General features: G+C 44.2%; 1 protein-coding gene across 1 annotated transcript in view; it reads right to left on the bottom strand.

Moving 5' to 3' along the window:
• neu1 (neuraminidase 1) overlaps positions 1–20,110 on the bottom strand; it is a 33,356-nt gene that overhangs the window by 9,866 nt on the left and 3,380 nt on the right. Inside the window, exons 2-3 of the mRNA XM_078217275.1 lie at positions 6,850–7,039; positions 1,540–1,802 (exon numbers count right to left, since the gene is read on the bottom strand). Coding sequence (XP_078073401.1) covers positions 1,540–1,802; positions 6,850–7,039 — 453 coding nt within the window. The remainder of the gene's footprint in view (positions 1–1,539; positions 1,803–6,849; positions 7,040–20,110) is intronic.

Below are 20,110 nucleotides of genomic sequence, written 5' to 3'. Positions count from 1 at the left end.
GCTATTTCTTCTTTAATGATGGATTCCAGCAATTTCCCAACTACGGACGTTAAGCTAACCGGCCTGTAGTTACCCGCCTTTTGTCTACCTCCTTTTTTAAACAGTGGCGTCACATTAGCTGTTTTCCAATCAGCCAGCACTTCCCCAGAGTCCAGCGAATTTTGATAAATTACAACCAACGCATCTGCTATTACTTCTGCCATTTCTTTCAGTACCCTGGGATGCATTCCATCCGGGCATGGGGACTTATCTACCTTTAGCCCCATTAGCCTACCAAGCACTACCTCTTTAGTAATATTAATCATTTTAAGGACCTCACCCCCTACAGTCCCACGACCATCAATTTTCGGTAAGCTATTTGTTTCCTCTACCGTGAAGACCGACACAAAAAACTTGTTTAAGGCCTCGGCCATTTCCTCGTTTCCCATGATTAAATCCCCCTTCTCGTCTTCTAAGGGTCCAACATTTACTTTAGCTACTCTTTTCCTTTTTATGTATTTGTAAAAACTTTTACTATCAGTTTTTATATTTTGTGCTAGTTTAGTTTCATAATCTATCTTTCCTTTCTTTATCGCTTTCTTAGTAGTTCTTTCTTGTTTTTTAAAGCTTTCCCAATCTTCTAATTCCCCACTAGTTTTGGCCACTCTGTACGCATCGGTTTTTAATTTAATACTGTCCTTTATTTCCTTAGTTATCCATGGCTGGTTATCCCTTTTCTTACATTCCTTCTTTATCACAGGAATATGTTTTTGCTGAGTACTGAGAAAAATCTCCTTAAAAATCCGCCACTGTTGCTCAGCTGTCCTACCAACTAGTCTGCGCTCCCAGTCTACATTAGCCAATTCTGCCCTCATCCTATTGTACTCCCCTCTGTTCAAGCAGAGGACACTGGTTTGGGACCCTACTTTCTCACCCTCCATTTGTATTAGAAATTCAACCATATTGTGATTATTCCAAGAGGGTCCCTCACAAGATGATCATTAATTTTACCTGTCTCATTACACAGGACCAGATCCAAGATAACTCGTTCCCTCGTAGGTTCTGTAACATACTGTTCGAGGAAACTATCCCGACAGCATTCTAAGAACTCTTCCTCAAGTCCCCCGCGTCCGACTTGAGTCAACCAATCAATATGCAGGTTAAAATCCCCCATGATTATTGCTGTTCCGTTTTTGCACGCATCCATTATTTGCCTGTTTATAGCCCGATCCACCTCAAAGTTATTATTTGGGGGCCTATAGACCACGCCCACCAGTGACTTTCTCCCCCTACTATTCCTTATCTCCACCCACAACGAAACAATACTTTTCACTGTATACTAATACACGTGACAATAATAAATCAAATCAAATCACTGGCTCATGGAAGATTTCACCTCTGAGATTATGAAAATACATTTTAGCAGGGGTTTGAAATGTAATCCAAGTCGCACAACTGTATCGTTGTTGTCTCCTGGTCTTATCCAGGGTGTCTGCCAGTTCTCATTCTAATTCAAAGTATTTGAAAACTTTTCATTTCTCCCCCTCCCACTTCACTCACCTGGATTCCAGATCCGGGGCCTGGTGCAAACATTTTGGTGCCAATCATTTTGGAGAGGTTTCTCGGTTGGCTCCAGGTTCGTCCATCATCCTGGCTCTCAATCAGGAGTGTGCTGGAAACGTTACAGTGGTAGTGGTGGGCACACATTGTGTAGATGATAAAAATAAGATTCTTCTCTTCATCCACCAATATTACCCCCAAATTTAAACCATCAACATGTGAACCATCGTTGTCAATGAAGGTGGTGGGGCTCCAGGTATCACCTAAAGGAAAACAATTATGAAGCAAGCTAGTAAATGTCAGTGTGAAATACACTCGTTCCAAGTATACCACATCATGTTTACTATTGGCAAGCCAGGTTTGATACCACACCTTAACCTTGGCCTTCTTCTGCATCAAGGTGACATTTTCACTCTCCATATTAGCAACTGTTACAAGCACATGTGTGAACTGGTGATTTATGCTTCTGTAAGCATGTACCCACTGAGATGGTCACATCGGGTCTCAGAAATAACATACAGGAAATAGCTGAATTCAACTTCAATTTTCTTTATTTACTACACCACTGCAGTCCTAACAACAAATAACTTTTACTTTTCAATTAAAGTTTTTAAGGTTTAAAGTTTTTTAAGGTTTAAAGTTTTTAAAGTGTCACAAGTAGGCTTACATTCACACTGCAGTGAAGTTACTGTGAAAATCCCCCAGTCACCACTCTCCGGCGCCTGTTCAGGTACACTGAGGGAGAATTTAGCACGGCCAATGCACCTAAACCAGCACGTCTTTCAGACTGTGGGAGGAAACCGGAGCACCCGGGGGAAACCCACGCTGACACGGGGGGAACGTGCAAACTCCGCACAGGCAGTGACCCAAGGTGAGAATCGAACCCGGGTCACTGGAGCTGTGAGGCAGCAGTGCTAACCACTGTGCCACCATGGTTAGCACTGTCCAGCCACTGGCTATAAAAACATGTATGGCATTTCACCTGGGTTAGGTGAAATGCCTTACATGTTTTTATAGCCAGTGGCTGGACAGTGCTAACCACGGCGCTGTGAGGCAACGGTGCTAACCACTGAGCCACCGTGCCAGCCCATATCTATAAGTCACACCTGCAATGTGCTGTTGAAACATTGGAAGCAGATTCAATAATAACTTCCAAAAGGGAATTGGGTAAATATTAACAGAAAATTTTGCAGTGCTGAGTGGAAAAGGCAGGGGAATGGGAATAATTTGATAATTCTCATGGCAGTGTGCATGATAAGGAAGGAGATTTTCTCGGCAGTCTATTTGCAATTGATCTGCCAGCAGGCCTTTGACTTTGCTTTGCAAAGAACAGCAGAGGAAACCTTAATCCACAGTGATCCTAACATGGAGGTTTTTGTGAGGAACTGGGAATGGGTCAATGGATAGCAATTTGCAAATCAGTCCGAAGCCACTGCCATTCCAGCACAATTTGGGGAATTGCCATTTGCCGATTCTGTAGCTTTGTCGAGACATATTTCCCCTGTCTGTCCGCTCTGCCGGATGTACAAGATTCTGTGACCATGAGAAATAGGAACAGGAGTAAGGCCATTCAGCCCTTTGAGCTTTCTGCTATTTAATAAGATCGTGGCTGATCTAACACTCACCAAGTCCACTTTCCTGCCTCATCTCCATAACTCTTAATTTCCCGACTGATTAAAAACCTATCGCTCTCAGCCATGAGAATGGTCAAGGACTCAGCCTCCACAGCTTCCTGGGTGAAGAATTCCAAAGATTCACCACTCTGAGAGAAGAAATTCTTCCGCAAATCCATCTTAAATGAGAACTCCTTTTCTGAGACTATGCCCTCTGGTCCGACACTCTCCCATGAGTGGAAACATCCTCTCAGCATTAACCCTGTCTAACCCCCTAAGAATCTTATGTTTCAATCATAATACCTCTCATTCTACTGAATTCCAAGGGGTATAGAGCCAACCTATTTAATCTTTCTTCATGTGGCAGTCCCTCCATACCCAGGGTCAGTCTCCCCTGTATTGCCTCCAATGATAATACATTTTTCCTTAAATAGGAAGACCAAAACTGTACACAGTATTCTAGATCATAGAATCATTGCAGTGCAGAAGGAGGCCATTCAGCCCATCGAGTCTGCATCGACAACAATCCCACCCAGGCCCTATTCTTGTAACCTCACGTAATCCCCCAACACTCAGGGAAATCCCACCCAGACCTGTTCCCCATAACCCCAAGTATTTACCCTGCTAATCCCCCTAACCTACACATCTTGGGACACTAAGGGGCAATTTAGCATGGCTAATCCCCCTAACCTGCACATCTTTGGAGTGTGGGAGGAAACCGGAGCACCCGGAGACGGGGAGAACATGCAAACTCCTCACACAGACAGTCACCCGAGGCTGGAATTGAACCTGGGTCCCCGGCACTGTGAGGCAGCAGTGTTAAACACTGTGCTGCCCATGTGGCGTCACCAGTAACTAGAATCACAGAATCCTCCAGTGCTGAAGGAGACCATTTGGTCCATTGAGTCTGCACCGACAACAATGCCACCAGGTCCCATCCCCCTAAGCCCACGTATTTATCCTGCTAGTCCCCCTGACACTTAGGGGCAATTTAATCCACACATCTTTGGAGTATGGGAGGAAACCGGAGCACCCGGAGCAAATCCACGCAGGCACGGGGAGAATGTGCAAACTCCACACACAGACAGTCACCTGAGGCTGGAATTGAACCTGGGTCCCTGGCGCTGTGAGGCAGCAGTGCTAACCAATGTACCACTGTGCCACCTCCAGCCGCCTTGAAATAAAAGCCAGCATTTCATTTGCCTTCCTATTATCTTCTGCAGCTGTATGCTAGCTTTTTGGGTTTCAGGAGCAAGGACCCCCAAGTTCCCTTGTATTACCGTTTTCTTCAGTCTCTCTCCATTTAAATAATAATCCAGCTTCTCATTCCTTCTTCCGGTCTGAACTATCTCACATTTTTCTACATTCAAATCCATTTGCCAATTTCCTGCCCACCCATTTAACCTGTCAATATCTCTCTGTAAACTATTTATATCCTCCTTACAGACTGCCTTCCCTTCCACCTGCCTGGGAATTCTTTCTGGTGCCCTGCCTTATATTTACACCTCATAGCAAGTGTGAGCTTGCTGTTTGCAAATGGGTTGCCACACTTCCTATATTACAGCAGTGACCACATGTCAAAGTGCTTTGGCACATTCTGAGGCTGGAATCGACGCAAGGTAAATGTAGAGTCATTCTCTCTCTAAAGTAGGCACTGAAATTACTGAGATTGTGAAGCATTGAAAAAGTCGGTGTGCAGGTGCAGCATGTAATAAAAAAGGCAAATGGGATGTTGGCATTTATTGCAAAGGGATTGGAGTGTAAAAGTAGAAAAGCGTATTTGCAATTGTATAGGGTGTTGGTGAGACCACATCTGGAGTACTGTGTCCAACTTTGACCTCCTTATTTGAGGAAGGAGGTGGTGACATTGGAGGCAGTTCAGAGGAGGTTCACCAGATTGATTCCGGGGATGAAGGAGTTGACTTATGAGGAGAGATTAAACAGTTTTTGCTCACACTCGCTGGAGTTTAGGAGGATGAGAGGGGGGATCTGATCGAGGTATATGAAATATTAAAAGCGATTAATAGAGTGAGTGTAGACCAAATGTTTCCTCTCATGGGGCAAACTAGAACAAGAGGTCACAAGTATGGGTTGAGAGGCGGTAGATTTAAAACTGAGATGAGGAGGAACTACATCTCGCAGAGGGAGGTGAATTTGTGGAACTCGCTGCCCCATCGCGCGGTGGAGTCTGAATCATTGAATGGTTTCAAGAAGGAGATAGAAGGTGGATTTGAGAGCAGAGAGAGATCAGCCATGATCTGATTAAATGGCGGATCAGGCTCGAAGGGCTGAATTTGCCTCCTTCTGTTCCTATGCTGACATCTGAAATTAGAAGGCAGTTGCTAGTTTATCCCTCACCAGTTTAGAAAACATTGTGGCATTTCACACCAGAGCTTTCCCAGATATTAACCCAGAGAGTAAGGACCAACAGGTTTGGCCACAGCAGATTTATACAAACTGAATCTAAATACCTTTACGTGAACAAAGTGAATGCACAAATTGTAAACTTCATGTATCATGCAGGGGGAGGAGAAGGAAGGGGTTAATGTGGCCATTTTTAACTTTACATCTGGCGAAATGAAAATGAGCTTTGATCTTTGCAGAATATCAAAGTGTAATCTGCACTATTGTTTTATTGGCAGTTTGCCTGCTGTTTAAGCTGTTTACTAAGCAAATTGGAGAAGAAAAAGTTTTTCTCTACCCCACACAAGACAGAAGCGTTTACAGCAGCCAAGATTTACAATAGTGTAACCTTGGTCAGTGTAACAAAGGTCAGGATTTTACCTTTCACAGTTCATTCACCTTCTTACTGCCTCTGTTATGCTCTGCCTCAGAATACCTTGATCAGCAACTTGTTTCAGTACTACACCATTAAAAATAAATCAGATTCAGCGGGAGGTTTGCAAAGCAGAGTTTTAAATCCTTTGTTTTCCCTGAGCACATGTCCAATGGTTTGGCTATAAATCAGGATCAGGTCAGACAATGGTTGCTTTATGAGTGGCCTGTTCTCAGAGGCAGGAGCATTTGATTGTCCTGTGGGAAACAATTCTGTATGCTACAGGACTGGAAATTTCACCCAGTTTCTTTGGTCAACCACATTTCCGGCTTCAAATATGATTATATGCTAATTCTCTTCAGCATCTGAATAGTTCAACTGTCAGGACAAAGGACTGGCAGAGAATTGTGGAGCGGAGTTAAGGAGCTCCCCTGTTGTCACAAATCTAAGATTCATAAGCACCCCCTTTCGTTCTAATAAAAGTAAATTACTGCGGATGCTGGAATCTGAAACCAAAAGAGAAAATGCTGGAAAATCGCAGCATATCTGGCAGCATCTGTAAGGAGAGAAAAGAGCTGACGATTCGAGTCCAGATGACCCTTTGTCAAAACTAAAGGCACAGAAAGTGGGAGATATTTATACTGCTGGGTGGCCATTCACACCTTTTATTCTCTCAATGGGCTGCCATTAGCAGCCTTTCCCCTTGCTTTGTGGCTATGACTCATCTTTCATTCCCTCCCCCTGCAGTATAAATATCTCCCACTTTCTATGTCTTTTAGCTTTGACAAAGGGTCATCTGGACTTGAAAGGTCAGCTCCTTTCTCTCCTTACAGATGCTGCCAGACCTGCTGAGATTTTCCAGCATTTTCTCTTTTGGTTTCAGTCCTTTTGTTCTTTATGAAGCTAACGTTACTCAGTCACCTTTGTCAGTCGACGTGCGGACAGCAATGAACTTAGCGCCAATATCTGCCGATGAATGCTTTCGGGCTTCTGCCACAGCAATGAGGTTATTGTGGGGGGTGAGAGCAATGACCGGGATCCTGAAGGTGTCAACATGGCCGACGATGCCACTTATCCACAGCAACTGTTCACTTTCAACCAATGGCTCGATCTAGAGAGAGAAAAAAAAGAATGGAATGCATTTATACAACGTGCCACTTTTTAGGCATCCCATGTGACCTCCTTCAATGGACAACATCGAATGGTTAAAGTTATGAGGACATGTTGAGTAGACTGGGGTTTTATTGCCCCGAGTTTGGCAAACTAGGGGGTGACCTAACTGAAAGATTTGATAGGGTAGATCGAGACACACTCTTCCCGATTGTGGGAGAATCCAGAATAGGAATTATTTTCAAATCTCCATTTCTTTTTTTAAAAAAAGGTATTCAAAATGTGGAAACTCTCCCAGAAGATTGTGGAGGCTGGCAGTTAACTGCAAATTTCAAAACTCAGTGTAATAGATTATTAGGCAAGTGTATCAAATGATTCAGAAAAAAGGGAGTTCAGATACAGATTAGCCATGATTTAATGGAATAGAAACATAGAAAATAGCTGCAGGAGTTCTGGTCACCCTATTATAGAAAGGATATTATTAAACTAGAAAGAGTGCAGAAGAGATTTACGAGGATGCTACCGGGACTTGACGGTTTGAGTTACAAGGAGAGGTTTGATAGACTGGGGCTTCTTTCTCTGGAGCGTAGAAGGCTGAGGGGTGATCTTATAGAGGTCTATAAAATAATGAGGGGCATAGATCAGCAAGATAGGCAATATCTTTTCCCAAAGGTAGGAGAGTCTAAAACTAGGGAGCATAGGTTTAAGGTGAGAGGGGAGAGATACAAAAGTCTCCAGATGGGCAATGTTTTCACACAGAGGGTGGTGAGTGTCTGGAACAAGCTGTCAGAGGTAGTAGTAGAGGCGGGTACAATTTTGTCTTTTAAAAAGCATTTAGACAGTTAGATGAGTAAGATGGGTATAGAGGGATATGGGCCAAATGCGGGCAAATGGGAGTAGCTTAGGGGTTTAAAAAAAAAGGGCGGCATGGTCAAGTTGGGCCGAAGGGCCTGTTTCCATGCTGTAAACCTCTATGACTCTATGAGTAGGCCATTCGGCCCTTTGAGCCTGCACCACCATTTAATATAATCATGGGTGATCATGCACTTTCATTATCCCACTCCTGCTTCCCCCCATTCCCCTTGATTCCTTTAGGCACAAGGGCCACGTCCAGCTCCCTCTTGAATGAACTGGCCCCAACAGCTTTCCGTGGTAGAGAATTCCACAGGTTCACAACTCTCTGAGTGAAGAAGTTCTTCCTCATCTCAGTCCTGAATGGCTTACCCCTTATTCTTAAGACTGTGACCGCTAGTTCATAGAGTCATAGAGGTTTACAGCACGGAAACAGGCCCTTCGGCCCAACGTGTCCATGCCGCCCTTTTGTTTTAAACCCCTAAGCTAATCCCAATTGCCCGCATTTGGCCCATATCCCTCTATACCCATTGTACCCATGTAACCATCTAAATGCTTTTGAAAAGACATAATTGTACCCGTCTCTACTACTACCTCTGGCAGCTTGTTCCAGACACTCACCACCCTCTGTGTGAAAAAATTGCCCTTTGGACACTTTTGTATCTCTCCCCTCTCACCTTAAACCTATGCCCTCTAGTTTTAGACTCCCCTACCTTTGGGAAAAGATATTGACTATCTAGTTGATCTGTGCCCCTCATTATTTTATAGACCTCTATAAGATCACCCCTCAGCCTCCTACGCTCCAGAGAAAAAAGTCCCAGTCTATCCAGCCTCTCCTTATAACTCAATCCATCAAGTCCCGGTAGCATCTTAGTAAATCTTTTCTGACTTCTAGACTTCCCCAACATCAGAACATTCTTCCCGCATCTAGCTTGTTCAGTCCCATCAGGATTTTATGTTTCTATGCGATCCCTTCTCATACTTCTAAATCTAATGAGTATAAGCCCAGTTGATCCAGTCTCTCTTTATATGTCAGTCCTGCCATTCCAAGAATCAGTCTGGTGAACCATCGATGGACTCCCTCAATAGCAAGAACGTCTTTCTTCAGACTAGGAGACCAAGGTTGCATTGGGAACATTTTCCCACATCTCGCCTGTCCAGTCCCATCAGGATTTCATATGTAAAATGCAATGGAAGAGCAGTCTCTACAGATTTGAGTGACAAAGTTATGTCCTCAAGATTGATAGGAATTTAAAAAAATAGCTTTGCATCCAAGGAGCAATAGTTCATTTCAAAAAGGGACATGGATAGATTTGGCAAAAAATTAAAGCTCTTATTTTGATTGTGTTTTAATCTTACACTGGTGGTGGAGATAGGAGCAGAAACATCATCCTGGGTTGGTTCTTTATCAGAAAGCTGGGGTACAGACTGGGGTACAGACTGGAGACAATACACATCTTTTTAGCCTGTCTTGATGCTCTCTCCACTCACATTGTTTCGTCTCTTAAAGACTTGATTAGTTGTAAGTATTCGCATTCCAACCATTATTCATGTAAATTGAGTCTGTGTCTTTATAAGCTCTGTTTGTGAACAGAATTCCCACTCACCTGAAGAAGGGGCTTAGAGCTCCGAAAGCTTGTGTGGCTTTTGCTACCAAATAAACCTGTTGGACTTTAACCTGGTGTGGTTAAACTTCTTACTGTACAGACTGAGACCAGGGACTTTTAGTCTTCATCTAACATGTATCCTGTACGATGTGGGCCAAATGCAGGCAAATGGGGTTCGCTTAGATGGGCTTTTTGGTCGGCATGGACCAGTTTGGGCCGAAGGGCCTGTCTCCGTGCTGTAGATTCTATGATACATGTGATCTGGATAAACTCATTGCCGATCCTAACAACATGTAGGGAAAGTTCTCTTTCCATACTACTGGTATCTTTCAACTTCATTCGTACAGAATTGGCTTTAAAACAAACAGACCCTTCATTTGGTGGGTCTTGCCAATTGTTCTGAATTTTACCAATATTTGGGATGGATGTGAAGCCAGGAAACCTGGTTTGTGACGTCTACAACAAGTATAATCAGTTAACCAGAGGTACACTGGTTATCCAACTGGACTTGCAACGCAGATTCCAAGTTTGGATAAAAGCAAATTAATGCTGGAATCTGAAACCAAAAGAGAAAATGCTGGAAAATCTCAGCAGGTCTGGCAGCATCTGTAAGGAGAGAAAGAGCTGACGTTTCAAGTCCAGACGACCCTTTGTCAAAGCTAAAAGGCATAGAAAGTGCGTGATATGTATACTGCAGGGGGAGGGAATGAAAGATGAGTCATAGCCACAAAAGCAAGGGGAAAGGCTGCTAATGGCAGTCCATAGATAATAGAAGGTGCGAATGGCCAAATGGTAGAGAAGCTGAAATCAGAGGGTAAGCTGTGACAGATGAAGATGTGGGGGAAGGGGGGTGGGCGGTGGTGTTGAACAAGCTGTTCAACAGTGGTGGTGGGGAGAGGTAAAATTGAGAAAAGGGGGGAAAGAGGGGATTCAGAGCTTGTGGTAGGCTTTAGAATTCAGTTTCTGAAATCTGAAAAAATCTGAGTTGACATCAGAAGAATCTAAACTGGTTTACTGATATTAAAAGAATATTTATATACAAACATGGGAGATTGGAATAGTTTGAAGGACTGCATCTTATTGCGATTTAGCTTGTTCAACAGCACACCCAAAAACTTAGAAATGAAGATTCCCATCTCTAAGCCACATAAAAGATGCTGTCTGAAAGGACTGGGCAAGCAGATTCAATAAATAACTTTCAAAAGGAAACTTGATAAATATTTGAAGGCGAACATTTGCAGATCCTTAGAGAAAAAACAGGGAATGGGTAATTCTTCAAAAGGACTAACATAGGCATAATGGGCCAAATGGCCTGCTTCTATCCTGGTACTACAGTCGAATTTGCAGATGACACTAAAATAGGTGTAGATAGTAACTTGCAATGAGGAAATTAAAAAAGTTACAAATGGATATAGATAGGTAGGTGAGTAGGCCAAAATGTGGCAGATGGAGTTTAACGTGGATAAGTGTGAGGATATCCATTTTCTAGTCAGTAAAATGGAAAGGCAACTTATTATCTAAATGGAGAGAGACTTTGGGATGCTTCGGTGCAGAGGGATCTGGGTGTCCTCAAGCATGAATCACAGAAAGCTGGTGTGCAGATACAGCAGATAAGGAAAGTAAGGAAAGCAAATAGAATTTTGGCATTTATAGCTAAAGGAATAAAGTATAAAAGTAAGGAAGTATTGCTGCAACTATACAAGGTATTGGTGAGACCACACCTGGAGTACTGCGTACAGTTTTGGTCCCCTTATTTGAGGAAGGATGTAGTGGCAATAGAAAGTGCAAGATCAGCCATGGTCGCATTAAATGGTGGTGCAGGCTTGAAGGGCTGAATGGCCTACTCCTGCACCTATTTTCTATGACACCTGCAAGTGAGATATGAAGATGGCAATCTTTGGCACCGACAATGGCTGATGGCTGTGATCTCAGGTAGCTGAGCGTTTGGAGGAGCATTGGGAGAGGTGAGGAGAAGGGAAAAGTCCAGCCAGCCAAAACGAAGGCTCAGAGAAAACAGAGGCCAACAAATCCTTTACCACCGTCTTCAGCTTCAGCAAATGCAGCACAGACCGCCATGCCAGACTGCTGCTTAACACAAGAGCTGACAACCAAAGGGCAAACCATCATCTCATGAGACGGATCGTTGACAACAATAGAACAAAATTCTGTTAACTTTACGATTTGGTCAACAGAGTGGAAAGCAGCCTTTCCTTCTCCAACTAAAATTGGACCAAGTCCTACTATTTGTACAAAATTTTCTAATCTTGATTAAAAAACAAACCACTCTCTCATATTTAAATTCATTGCCATGAAAAGAAACCCACCAGAAACAGAGCATTAATTGATTCAATTACTTTGCAGAAGCTCCACTATTGTAAAAGTTACTGTCTAAATAAAATGCACAGAATCACACGCTGGAAGAAAACAATTCACTAACAATGGACTAAAACATCAGACTACAGATGCTGTAAATCTGATTCAGGTAAAGGGAAAATGCCACAAATGCTCAGCAGGTCAGAGGGCATTTGTGGACAGAGAGACAGGGGGGTGGTATTGTCCCATCTTGTCCGTTCCTGCTCCGCTGCCAGTGAGAATTTGGCGCTCAGCCAAACCTTCATTCACTGCAGTGGCGCCTGAGAATCGCAGTTGCGGACGAGGTCGGAGGTTTCTGGCACAGGCTAGCATTTCAGGTGAATGGCCTTTCACCAGAGTTCTGAAACCTTGGATAGGATTTTAAGGGTGGCAAGCAGTCAGTGCGAGTCATCCTGAGAGCCAGCGCGTAACGCGCAATCGCTGCCTCTCCAACTCCCACTGCCGTTCATCACTCGCTTGAGCGTTGATTGGCAGTGGACAGTACTTCCTTCCGCTCTTGGATTGGCCAATCACATTGGCCGACAGCTCTCCAATCCGGCCAGGAAAACTCTGCCTGAAATTAAGGGACCGTTGCAAAGATAAGGCCCGGGGGATCCAGGGGTGAGAGGGTAGAGGACACCTTGGGAGGAAATCGAGAGGGTGGCAATCGTGGTATTGGCGGCTAGGATGGGAGTATCTCAGAGCTCCAATGTCCCGCAGGATTGGGCGCCCAACTCTGAGGGGGCCTTCAAGAGTAAGGCGTCCCGTTCCCCCCTCTTGCCTTTCCCGCCCGAGATGGGGAAAGTTTAAATGTCACATTCGCACCCTAACCGCTCCCGCCAACCTAAATATTGAGGCTGGATTCCTTAAGTGCTGCCTGACCTGCTGAATATTTTACAGCACTTTCTCATTCACCAAGTGCGGGCATTTCAGCCCAACGGGTGGGTAATTTTTAATGTAACTGGCCAAACGGAAATCCCAGGGAATCTGGTGGAATGCTGGCTTTACACCCCCTTTCAAAAAATGCTCTCTACAAACACTCATGGAGAATAAAATTTGCCATTGATGCACTCAATCCTACCAGGTTCCAAAAGGGCAAGGTTAGGCAGGTTCCCCATTATTAAAACCAATCTCTCTTAGATAGCAGTTTATAAAATTGACAAATCAGTTATCTTTAATCTTCTTCTTCACATATTCTATAACCAAAAGTCAGAATAGAACAGTAATATTATCAGTGCAGAGTCGGCATGGAGATTTCAGAGATTGTTATTTCAGAAGACTCATGTTTTGAAGATGTCACATGTTGGGTTAATGGCCATAGGTTGGCTGTGATGCAATTACTTGCGCAGATTCGTATCTGGCTATGATGCAATTACTTGCACAGATTCGTATCTAGTCCCTAAGCTCTGGAATTTCCTCACAAAGTCTCTCCTACATAAAGGCCTTCTGTTGCATGGGTTTACTGGCAAATGTTGTTCCACCGTGACTGAATTTGACATCTGTTGAAGTGATCGACATGACGACAATTATTCCTCAATGCTTCAATTGTTAGCCCCACAAGACTGGAAGCAAAATGTTCTACGATTAAATCAACATCAGATCTCTGACCGTTACTGCAGGGCTGGATTGATTGCAGAGATGGAGAGAAGTGAGATCACGGAGGGTCTCGAAAAGAAGACCGGGGAGTTTTTAAAATCATGGTGTTGCCCAAGCGGGAGTGAATGTATCCCGGGGAAGCAATTGCTTGTGTAGCTATCAAGAGGCGAGCTGGTAATTGTAAATCCCAGGAGGGATTAGTCATATTCAGAATGGGAGAGAAATGTGTTAATTTGGTTTCCAGAATTGTCAGGTAGTTATCAATACATCTAAATATTGGGACAACTCTTTGAACTCCTTCACATATTGCACATTATCTTCACTGTCTGTTTAAACCAATGAGGAGACAGATGGGGTTTGATTAACCATCGCAGCTAAATCCCACAACATCATTACCCAAGTAATGGGGGCAGTAGGTGGCACAGTGGTTAGCACTGCTGCCTCACAGCACCAGGGACCCGGGTTCAATTCCCGGCTTGGGTCACTGTCTGTATAGAGTCTGCACGTTCTCCCTGTGTCTGCGTGGGTTTCCTCCGGGTGCTCCGGTTTTGTCCCATAGTCCAAAGATGTGCGGGTTAGGTGGATTGACCGTGCTAAATTGTCCATTAGTGTCAAGGGTAAATGTGTTGGGTTGTGGGGATTGGGTCTGGGTGGGATCATTATTGGTGCCGAATGGCCTCCTTCTGCACTGTAGGGATTCTATGATTCTATGTAACAACAAGGGGGACATTGATGGACCCCTTGGTCAGGTTGGTGAACCAGACATGCTCCATCCCAAACTTGAAAAGATGATACAACTACAAACTGTGCGAAATAGGCAGAAAAGTACTCATTTGAAGGAGAGATAGATTGGTAGAAATTGGCTGTATCTACAGCACACCTGATTCATTAGTAAGCGGAAAGTCACAACCCTATTAACCTAACCAAGTTGAAGTGCTTCCCCAAGGAAATTACAATTGTTAAAATTATCCTTCTTAGAGGAAGTTCTCAGCAGGGATAATCATCGAAAAGTGAAAGGAATTTCTCAGATCTCTTTGTAAATTTCCAATTATTGAAGTTCCTGAGACTTAGGAGACTGAGATTACCTCAGCCATCGCTATGTGTAACTGTGGAGAAATGCCAGAAGGAAAAATAGAACATTGATAGCAGTGTACAAACTGCCGGCGGTGTCTTCCTTGTTCAAAATCAAAATACACCACTGGATAACGCAATAACATATTACATTTATACAGTGTCTATGATATCTGCAAGTCCCTTCACAGGAGTGTAATCAGACAATTGCCATGAGCCAGAGAAGCAAAGGTTCAGGCCGATGACACTCGGTTTCGCAAAGGTAGGGGAGTCTAAAACTAGAGGACATAGGTTTAAGGTGAGAGGGGAGAGATACAAAAGGGTCCAGAGGGGCAATTCTTTCACTCAGAGGGTGGCAAGTGTCTGGAACGAGCTGCCAGAGGCAGTAGTAGAGGCGGGTACAATTTTGTCTTTTAAGAAACATTTAGACAGTTCCATGGGTAAGATGGGTATAGAGGGATATGGGCCAAATGCGCAATTGGGATTAGCTTAGGGGTTAAAAACTGGGCGGCATGGACAAGTTGGGCCGAAGGGCCCTGTTTCCATGCTGTAAACCTCTGTGACTCTAAATAGTAATTACAAAGAGAATGTAGGAGAGACTTTGTGAGGAAATTCCAGAGCTTAGTTGACTGAAGATGCAGCTGTCAATGTTAGGCTGAAGGAAACGTGGGACGCACAGGAGGTCAACGTTTGAGGAACATTGGGATCTGAGATGGTTGTGGAGCTGGGGAAGATTACAGGCAGAGGGAGGGCTGAGGCGGCACATGGATTTAAACACAAGCCTGAGAATTTTAAAGGGTGAACGGGACTAGGTGAGAGTTAGGGCATGGACTGCAGAAATCTGAATGAGTTCAAGTTTAGAGAGGTTAGAATGTGGGAGGTTGGCTAGGGAAATATTAGAAAAAAACTAGCAAATAACGAAAAAGTTGCACTATGTGCCTAACCAACCGGATATCACACAGATATTCCAGGCGACTGCACCAGCTGAATCATGATGCTCGGTTTATGGAGTTTGGGGTGGCACAGTGGTTAGCACTGCTGCCTCACAGCACCAGGGAACTGGGTTCAATTCCCGGCTTGGGTCACTGTCTGTATGGAGTCTGCATGTTCTCCCCATGTCTGCGTGGGTTTCCCCGGTTTCACAGTTGGAAAGACGTGCTGGTTAGGTGGATTGGCCGTGCTAAATTCTCCCTCAGTGTACCTGAACAGGCGCCGGAGTGTGGCGACTAGGGGATTTTCACAGTAACTTCATTGCGGTGTTAATGGAAACCTACTTGTAACACTAATTATCAATTTTAAAAGAGTTTTGGATTCAAAATGCAAAAAGATGATGTTAATAAGAACACAAGGTCTGGAACTTTTCCAATATACTCGCCCCGATTCCGGGGGCGGGTGAGGCTTGGAGAACAGCATTCTCCGTTGGCCTCGGGTGGGACCGTATGAACCTTGGGCGGTCGTGCCGGTAAAATCCCGCCCAAGAACATACAAAACAAGAGCAGCAGTAAGAAACATATAAAGAAACATAAACATATTAGCCCCCTGAAGCTGCTCCACCATTCAATATGCTGAATAAAAGATCATACCTTAACCCCACTTTCCTGCCTGCCCCCCATCCCTAGATTTTGGATCTCTTTGGAAATCAATAGATTTCACTCTCGACTATACCCAATGGTGGGCAATCCACAACCCTCCTTTGAGTGAAGAAATTTCTCCTCATCCCAGTCCAAAATGATCATCCCCTTCTCTTGAGGCTGTGTTCTATAATTCCCACCCAGAGGAAACAAGCTCAGTTGCCAAAACCCTCTAAACTCCACACAGCCTCGGCCCAATTCACTCATCACCCATCATAGACAACCATTTCATCCCAGAACCAATCTAGTGAACCTCTGCTATACCATCTCAAAGGAAAGTTAGACACGGAGACCAAAACTGCACACGGTATTTCAGCTATAGTTTTTTTTAAGTTTTAAAGTTAAAGTTTATTTATTGTCATAAGTAGGCTTACATTAACACTGCAATGTAGTTACTGTGAAAATCCCCGAGTCGCCTCACTCCGCTGCCTGTTCTGGTACACTGAGGGAGAATTTAGCGTGACCAATGCACCTAACCGGCACGACTTTCCGACTGGGAGGAAACCGGATCACCTGGAGGAAACCTATGCAGACATGGGGAGAACGTGCAAACTCCACACAGACAGTGACCCAAGTCGGGAATCGAACCTGGGTCCCTGGCGCTGTGAGGCAGCAGTACTAACCACTGCGCTACCGTGCAGTCTCAGAAAAGCTCAGCAACTGTAGTAATACCTTAGAAACACAGAAACATAGAAAACTACAGCACAAAACAGGCCCTTCGGCCCCACAAGTTGTGCCGAACATGTCCCTACCTTTTAGGCCTACCTATAACCCTCCATCCTATTAAGTCCCATGTACTCATCCAGGAGTCTCTTAAAAGACCCTATTGAGTTTGCCTCCACCACCACTGACGGCAGCCGATTCCACTCGCCCACCACCCTCTGTGTGAAAAACTTCCCCTAACTTTTCCCCTGTACCTACCCCCCAGCACCTTAAACCTGTGTCCTCTCGTAGCAGCCATTTCCACCCTGGGAAAAAGCCTCCGAGAGTCCACCCGATCTATGCCTCTCAACATCTTATATACCTCTATTAGGTCTCCTCTCATCCTACGTCTCTCCAAGGAGAAAAGACCGAGCTCCCACAGCCTATCCTCATAAGGCATGCCACTCAATCCAGGCAACATCCTTGTAAATCTCCTCTGCACCCTTTCAATCTTTTCCACATCCTTCCTGTAATGAGGCGACCAGAACTGAGCACAGTACTCCAAGTGGGGTCTGACGAGGGTCTTATATAGCTGCATCATTATCCCCAGACTCCTAAACTCAATCCCTCGATTGATAAAGGCCAGCACACCATACGCCTTCTTAACCACCTCCTCCACCTGCGGGGCCGATTTTAGAGTCCTATGGACCCGGACCCCAAGGTCCTTCTGATCCTCTACCGTACTAAGAGTCTTTCCCTTTATATTGTACTCCTTCATCCCATTTGACCTACCAAAATGGACCACTATGCATTTATCTGGGTTGAAGTCCATCTGCCACTTCTCCGCCCAGCCTTGCATCCTATCTATGTCCCTCTGTAATTTCTGACATCCCTCCAGACTATCCACAACCCCACCAACCTTCGTGTCGTCGGCAAACTTACCAACCCATCCCTCCACTTCCTCATCCAGGTCATTTATGAAAATGACAAACAGCAAGGGTCCCAGAACAGATCCCTGGGGCACACCGCTGGTGACCGACCTCCAATTAGAAAAAGACCCATCTATACACACTCTCTGCCTCCTTTGGGCAAGCCAGTTCTGGATCCACAGGGCAGCAGCCCCTTGGATCCCATGCCTTCTCACTTTTTCGAGAAGCCTTGCACGGGGGGCCTTATCGAACAAATCTTCTTATTCTTGTCCTCTAATCTGCATGCAATTAAAGCTAAAATGTTGTTTGCCTTCCTAACTGCATGTTCTACCTAACTTTAAGTGTTTCTTGTATGATTGCACATGTATCTCATCAACATTTAAAAAAATATTCTGCTTTTCCAACTGTTGTAAACACTCCAGTGTTCAGCATTGCAAAATTACCCGTCTGGATTATTTCTCATTAATACTTCACGGTACATTCTGTAATAATGTACTCTTGTAGAGTACAGTGGTTTTACATTGAGGCTATTTTACAGTCTCTTGAATTCTCCCCAGTCTTAACAAAGGAATCAGTAACAACGGACAATCCTGGAAATACTCAGTAAGTCAGGCATCGTCTGTGGTAATACAAGAGGTGTTAACATTTCAGGCGTGTAGACTCTTGAAAAGGACACAGGGATAATTCTAAGAGGTTTCTCAAAATTTAAAAGCTCCATCTTTCCCCTTCCCTCAAAGTACGCTGCACATAGCAAGTTACAAGCTGGACTTTGACTCAATGCTACACTGTTGCCTCTGACTCAGAAGTTGTTGCTTCAAGACATACTCTAAAAACCTGAGTACATAATCTCGGCTGACAACCCACAGGGAGTGCTACACTGTCAGTGGTGCACCTTTCAGAAGAGACATGAACCTCAGGTCCTCCTCTATGTTCGTTATGGCTTATATCTGTGCCTTATCTACTACTACCCACTTCTACAGGAACTTAATCAGCATTAAGGATGGACATGTTTTAATCTGGTTAAAATAGCAGCAGGTTTTGTAATGAAACAACAGGCTGCTTGACAGGGGAATGCACAGTACGGAGTCTCACAACACCAGGTTAAAGACCAACAGGTTTATTTGGAATCACAAGCTTTGGCAATGCTGCTCCTATTCCAAATAAACCTGCTGAACTTTAACCTGGTGTTGCGAAACTTCGTACTGTGATCACCCCAGTCCAACGCTGACATCTCCACATCATAACAGGAGAAATGGCTTCAAACCAAATCTGATAATGTGTGGACAGGTCACACTGTAAACAGTCGATTTTACAATACCCACCTGAATGTAATAAATTCCTTATACACCGATGACTGTGCGGCCAAATTCCCCTCCAATTCGATTTTCAAATTTGCTGACGACACCACCGTAGTGGGTCGGATCTCAAACAATGACGAGACAGATTATAGGAATGAGATAGAGAATCTGGTGAACTGGTGCGGCAACAATAATCTCTCCTTCAATGTCAACAAAACAAAGGAGATTATCATCGACTTCAGGAAGCGTAAAGGAGAACATGCCCCTGTCTACATCAATGGGGACGAAGTAGAAAGGGGTGAGAGCTTCAAGTTTTTAGGTGTCCAGATCACCAACAACCTGTCCTGGTCCCCCCATGCCGACACTATAGTTAAGAAAGCCCACCAACGCCTCTACTTTTTCAGAAGACTAAGGAAATTTAGCATGTGAACTAGAACTCTCACCAACTTTTACAGATGCACCGTAGAAAGCATTCTTTCTGGTTGTATCACAAGTTGGTATGGCTCCTGCTCTGTCCAAGACTGCAAGGATCTACAAAAGGTTGTGAATGTAGCCCAATCCATCATGCAAACCAGCCTCCCATCCATTGACTGTCTACACTTCCCGTTGCCTCGGCAAAGCAGCCAGCATAATTAAGGACCCCACGCACCCCGGACATTCTCTCTTCCACCGGGAAAAAGATACAAATGTCTGAGGTCACGTACTGACCGACTCAAGAAATGGACTTACCTTGCTTAAGTTGATCCTTCTCTACACCCTAGCTATGACTGTAACACTACATTCTGCACTCTCTCGTTTCTTTCTCTATGAATGGTATGCTCTGTATAGCGTGCAAGAAACAATACTTTTCACTGTATGTTAATAGCTGTGACAATAATAAATCAAATCAAAATTCACACTCCTTTCCACTCTCATATCACTGTTAGAAACCTCAGGAAAAGTGAAACCTTGTTCTGTGGGTTTTTAATCGTGATCTGCGTAGTTCGTGCTGAATAACAGATCAGGCATTTGAAAAATCATCCTTGTGGAATGTTGTTAAAACATTTCCGTTTTGATTCGGTAAGCTTTGAGATATTTCAACTTCCAATGCAACA

The sequence above is a fragment of the Mustelus asterias genome, chromosome 8 (assembly GCF_964213995.1).
Source record: "Mustelus asterias chromosome 8, sMusAst1.hap1.1, whole genome shotgun sequence".
In the NCBI taxonomy this organism is placed as follows: Eukaryota; Metazoa; Chordata; class Chondrichthyes; order Carcharhiniformes; family Triakidae; genus Mustelus; species Mustelus asterias.
Note: the sequence above shows the minus strand (reverse complement) of the source record. Positions and strands in the feature narration are given on the sequence as shown.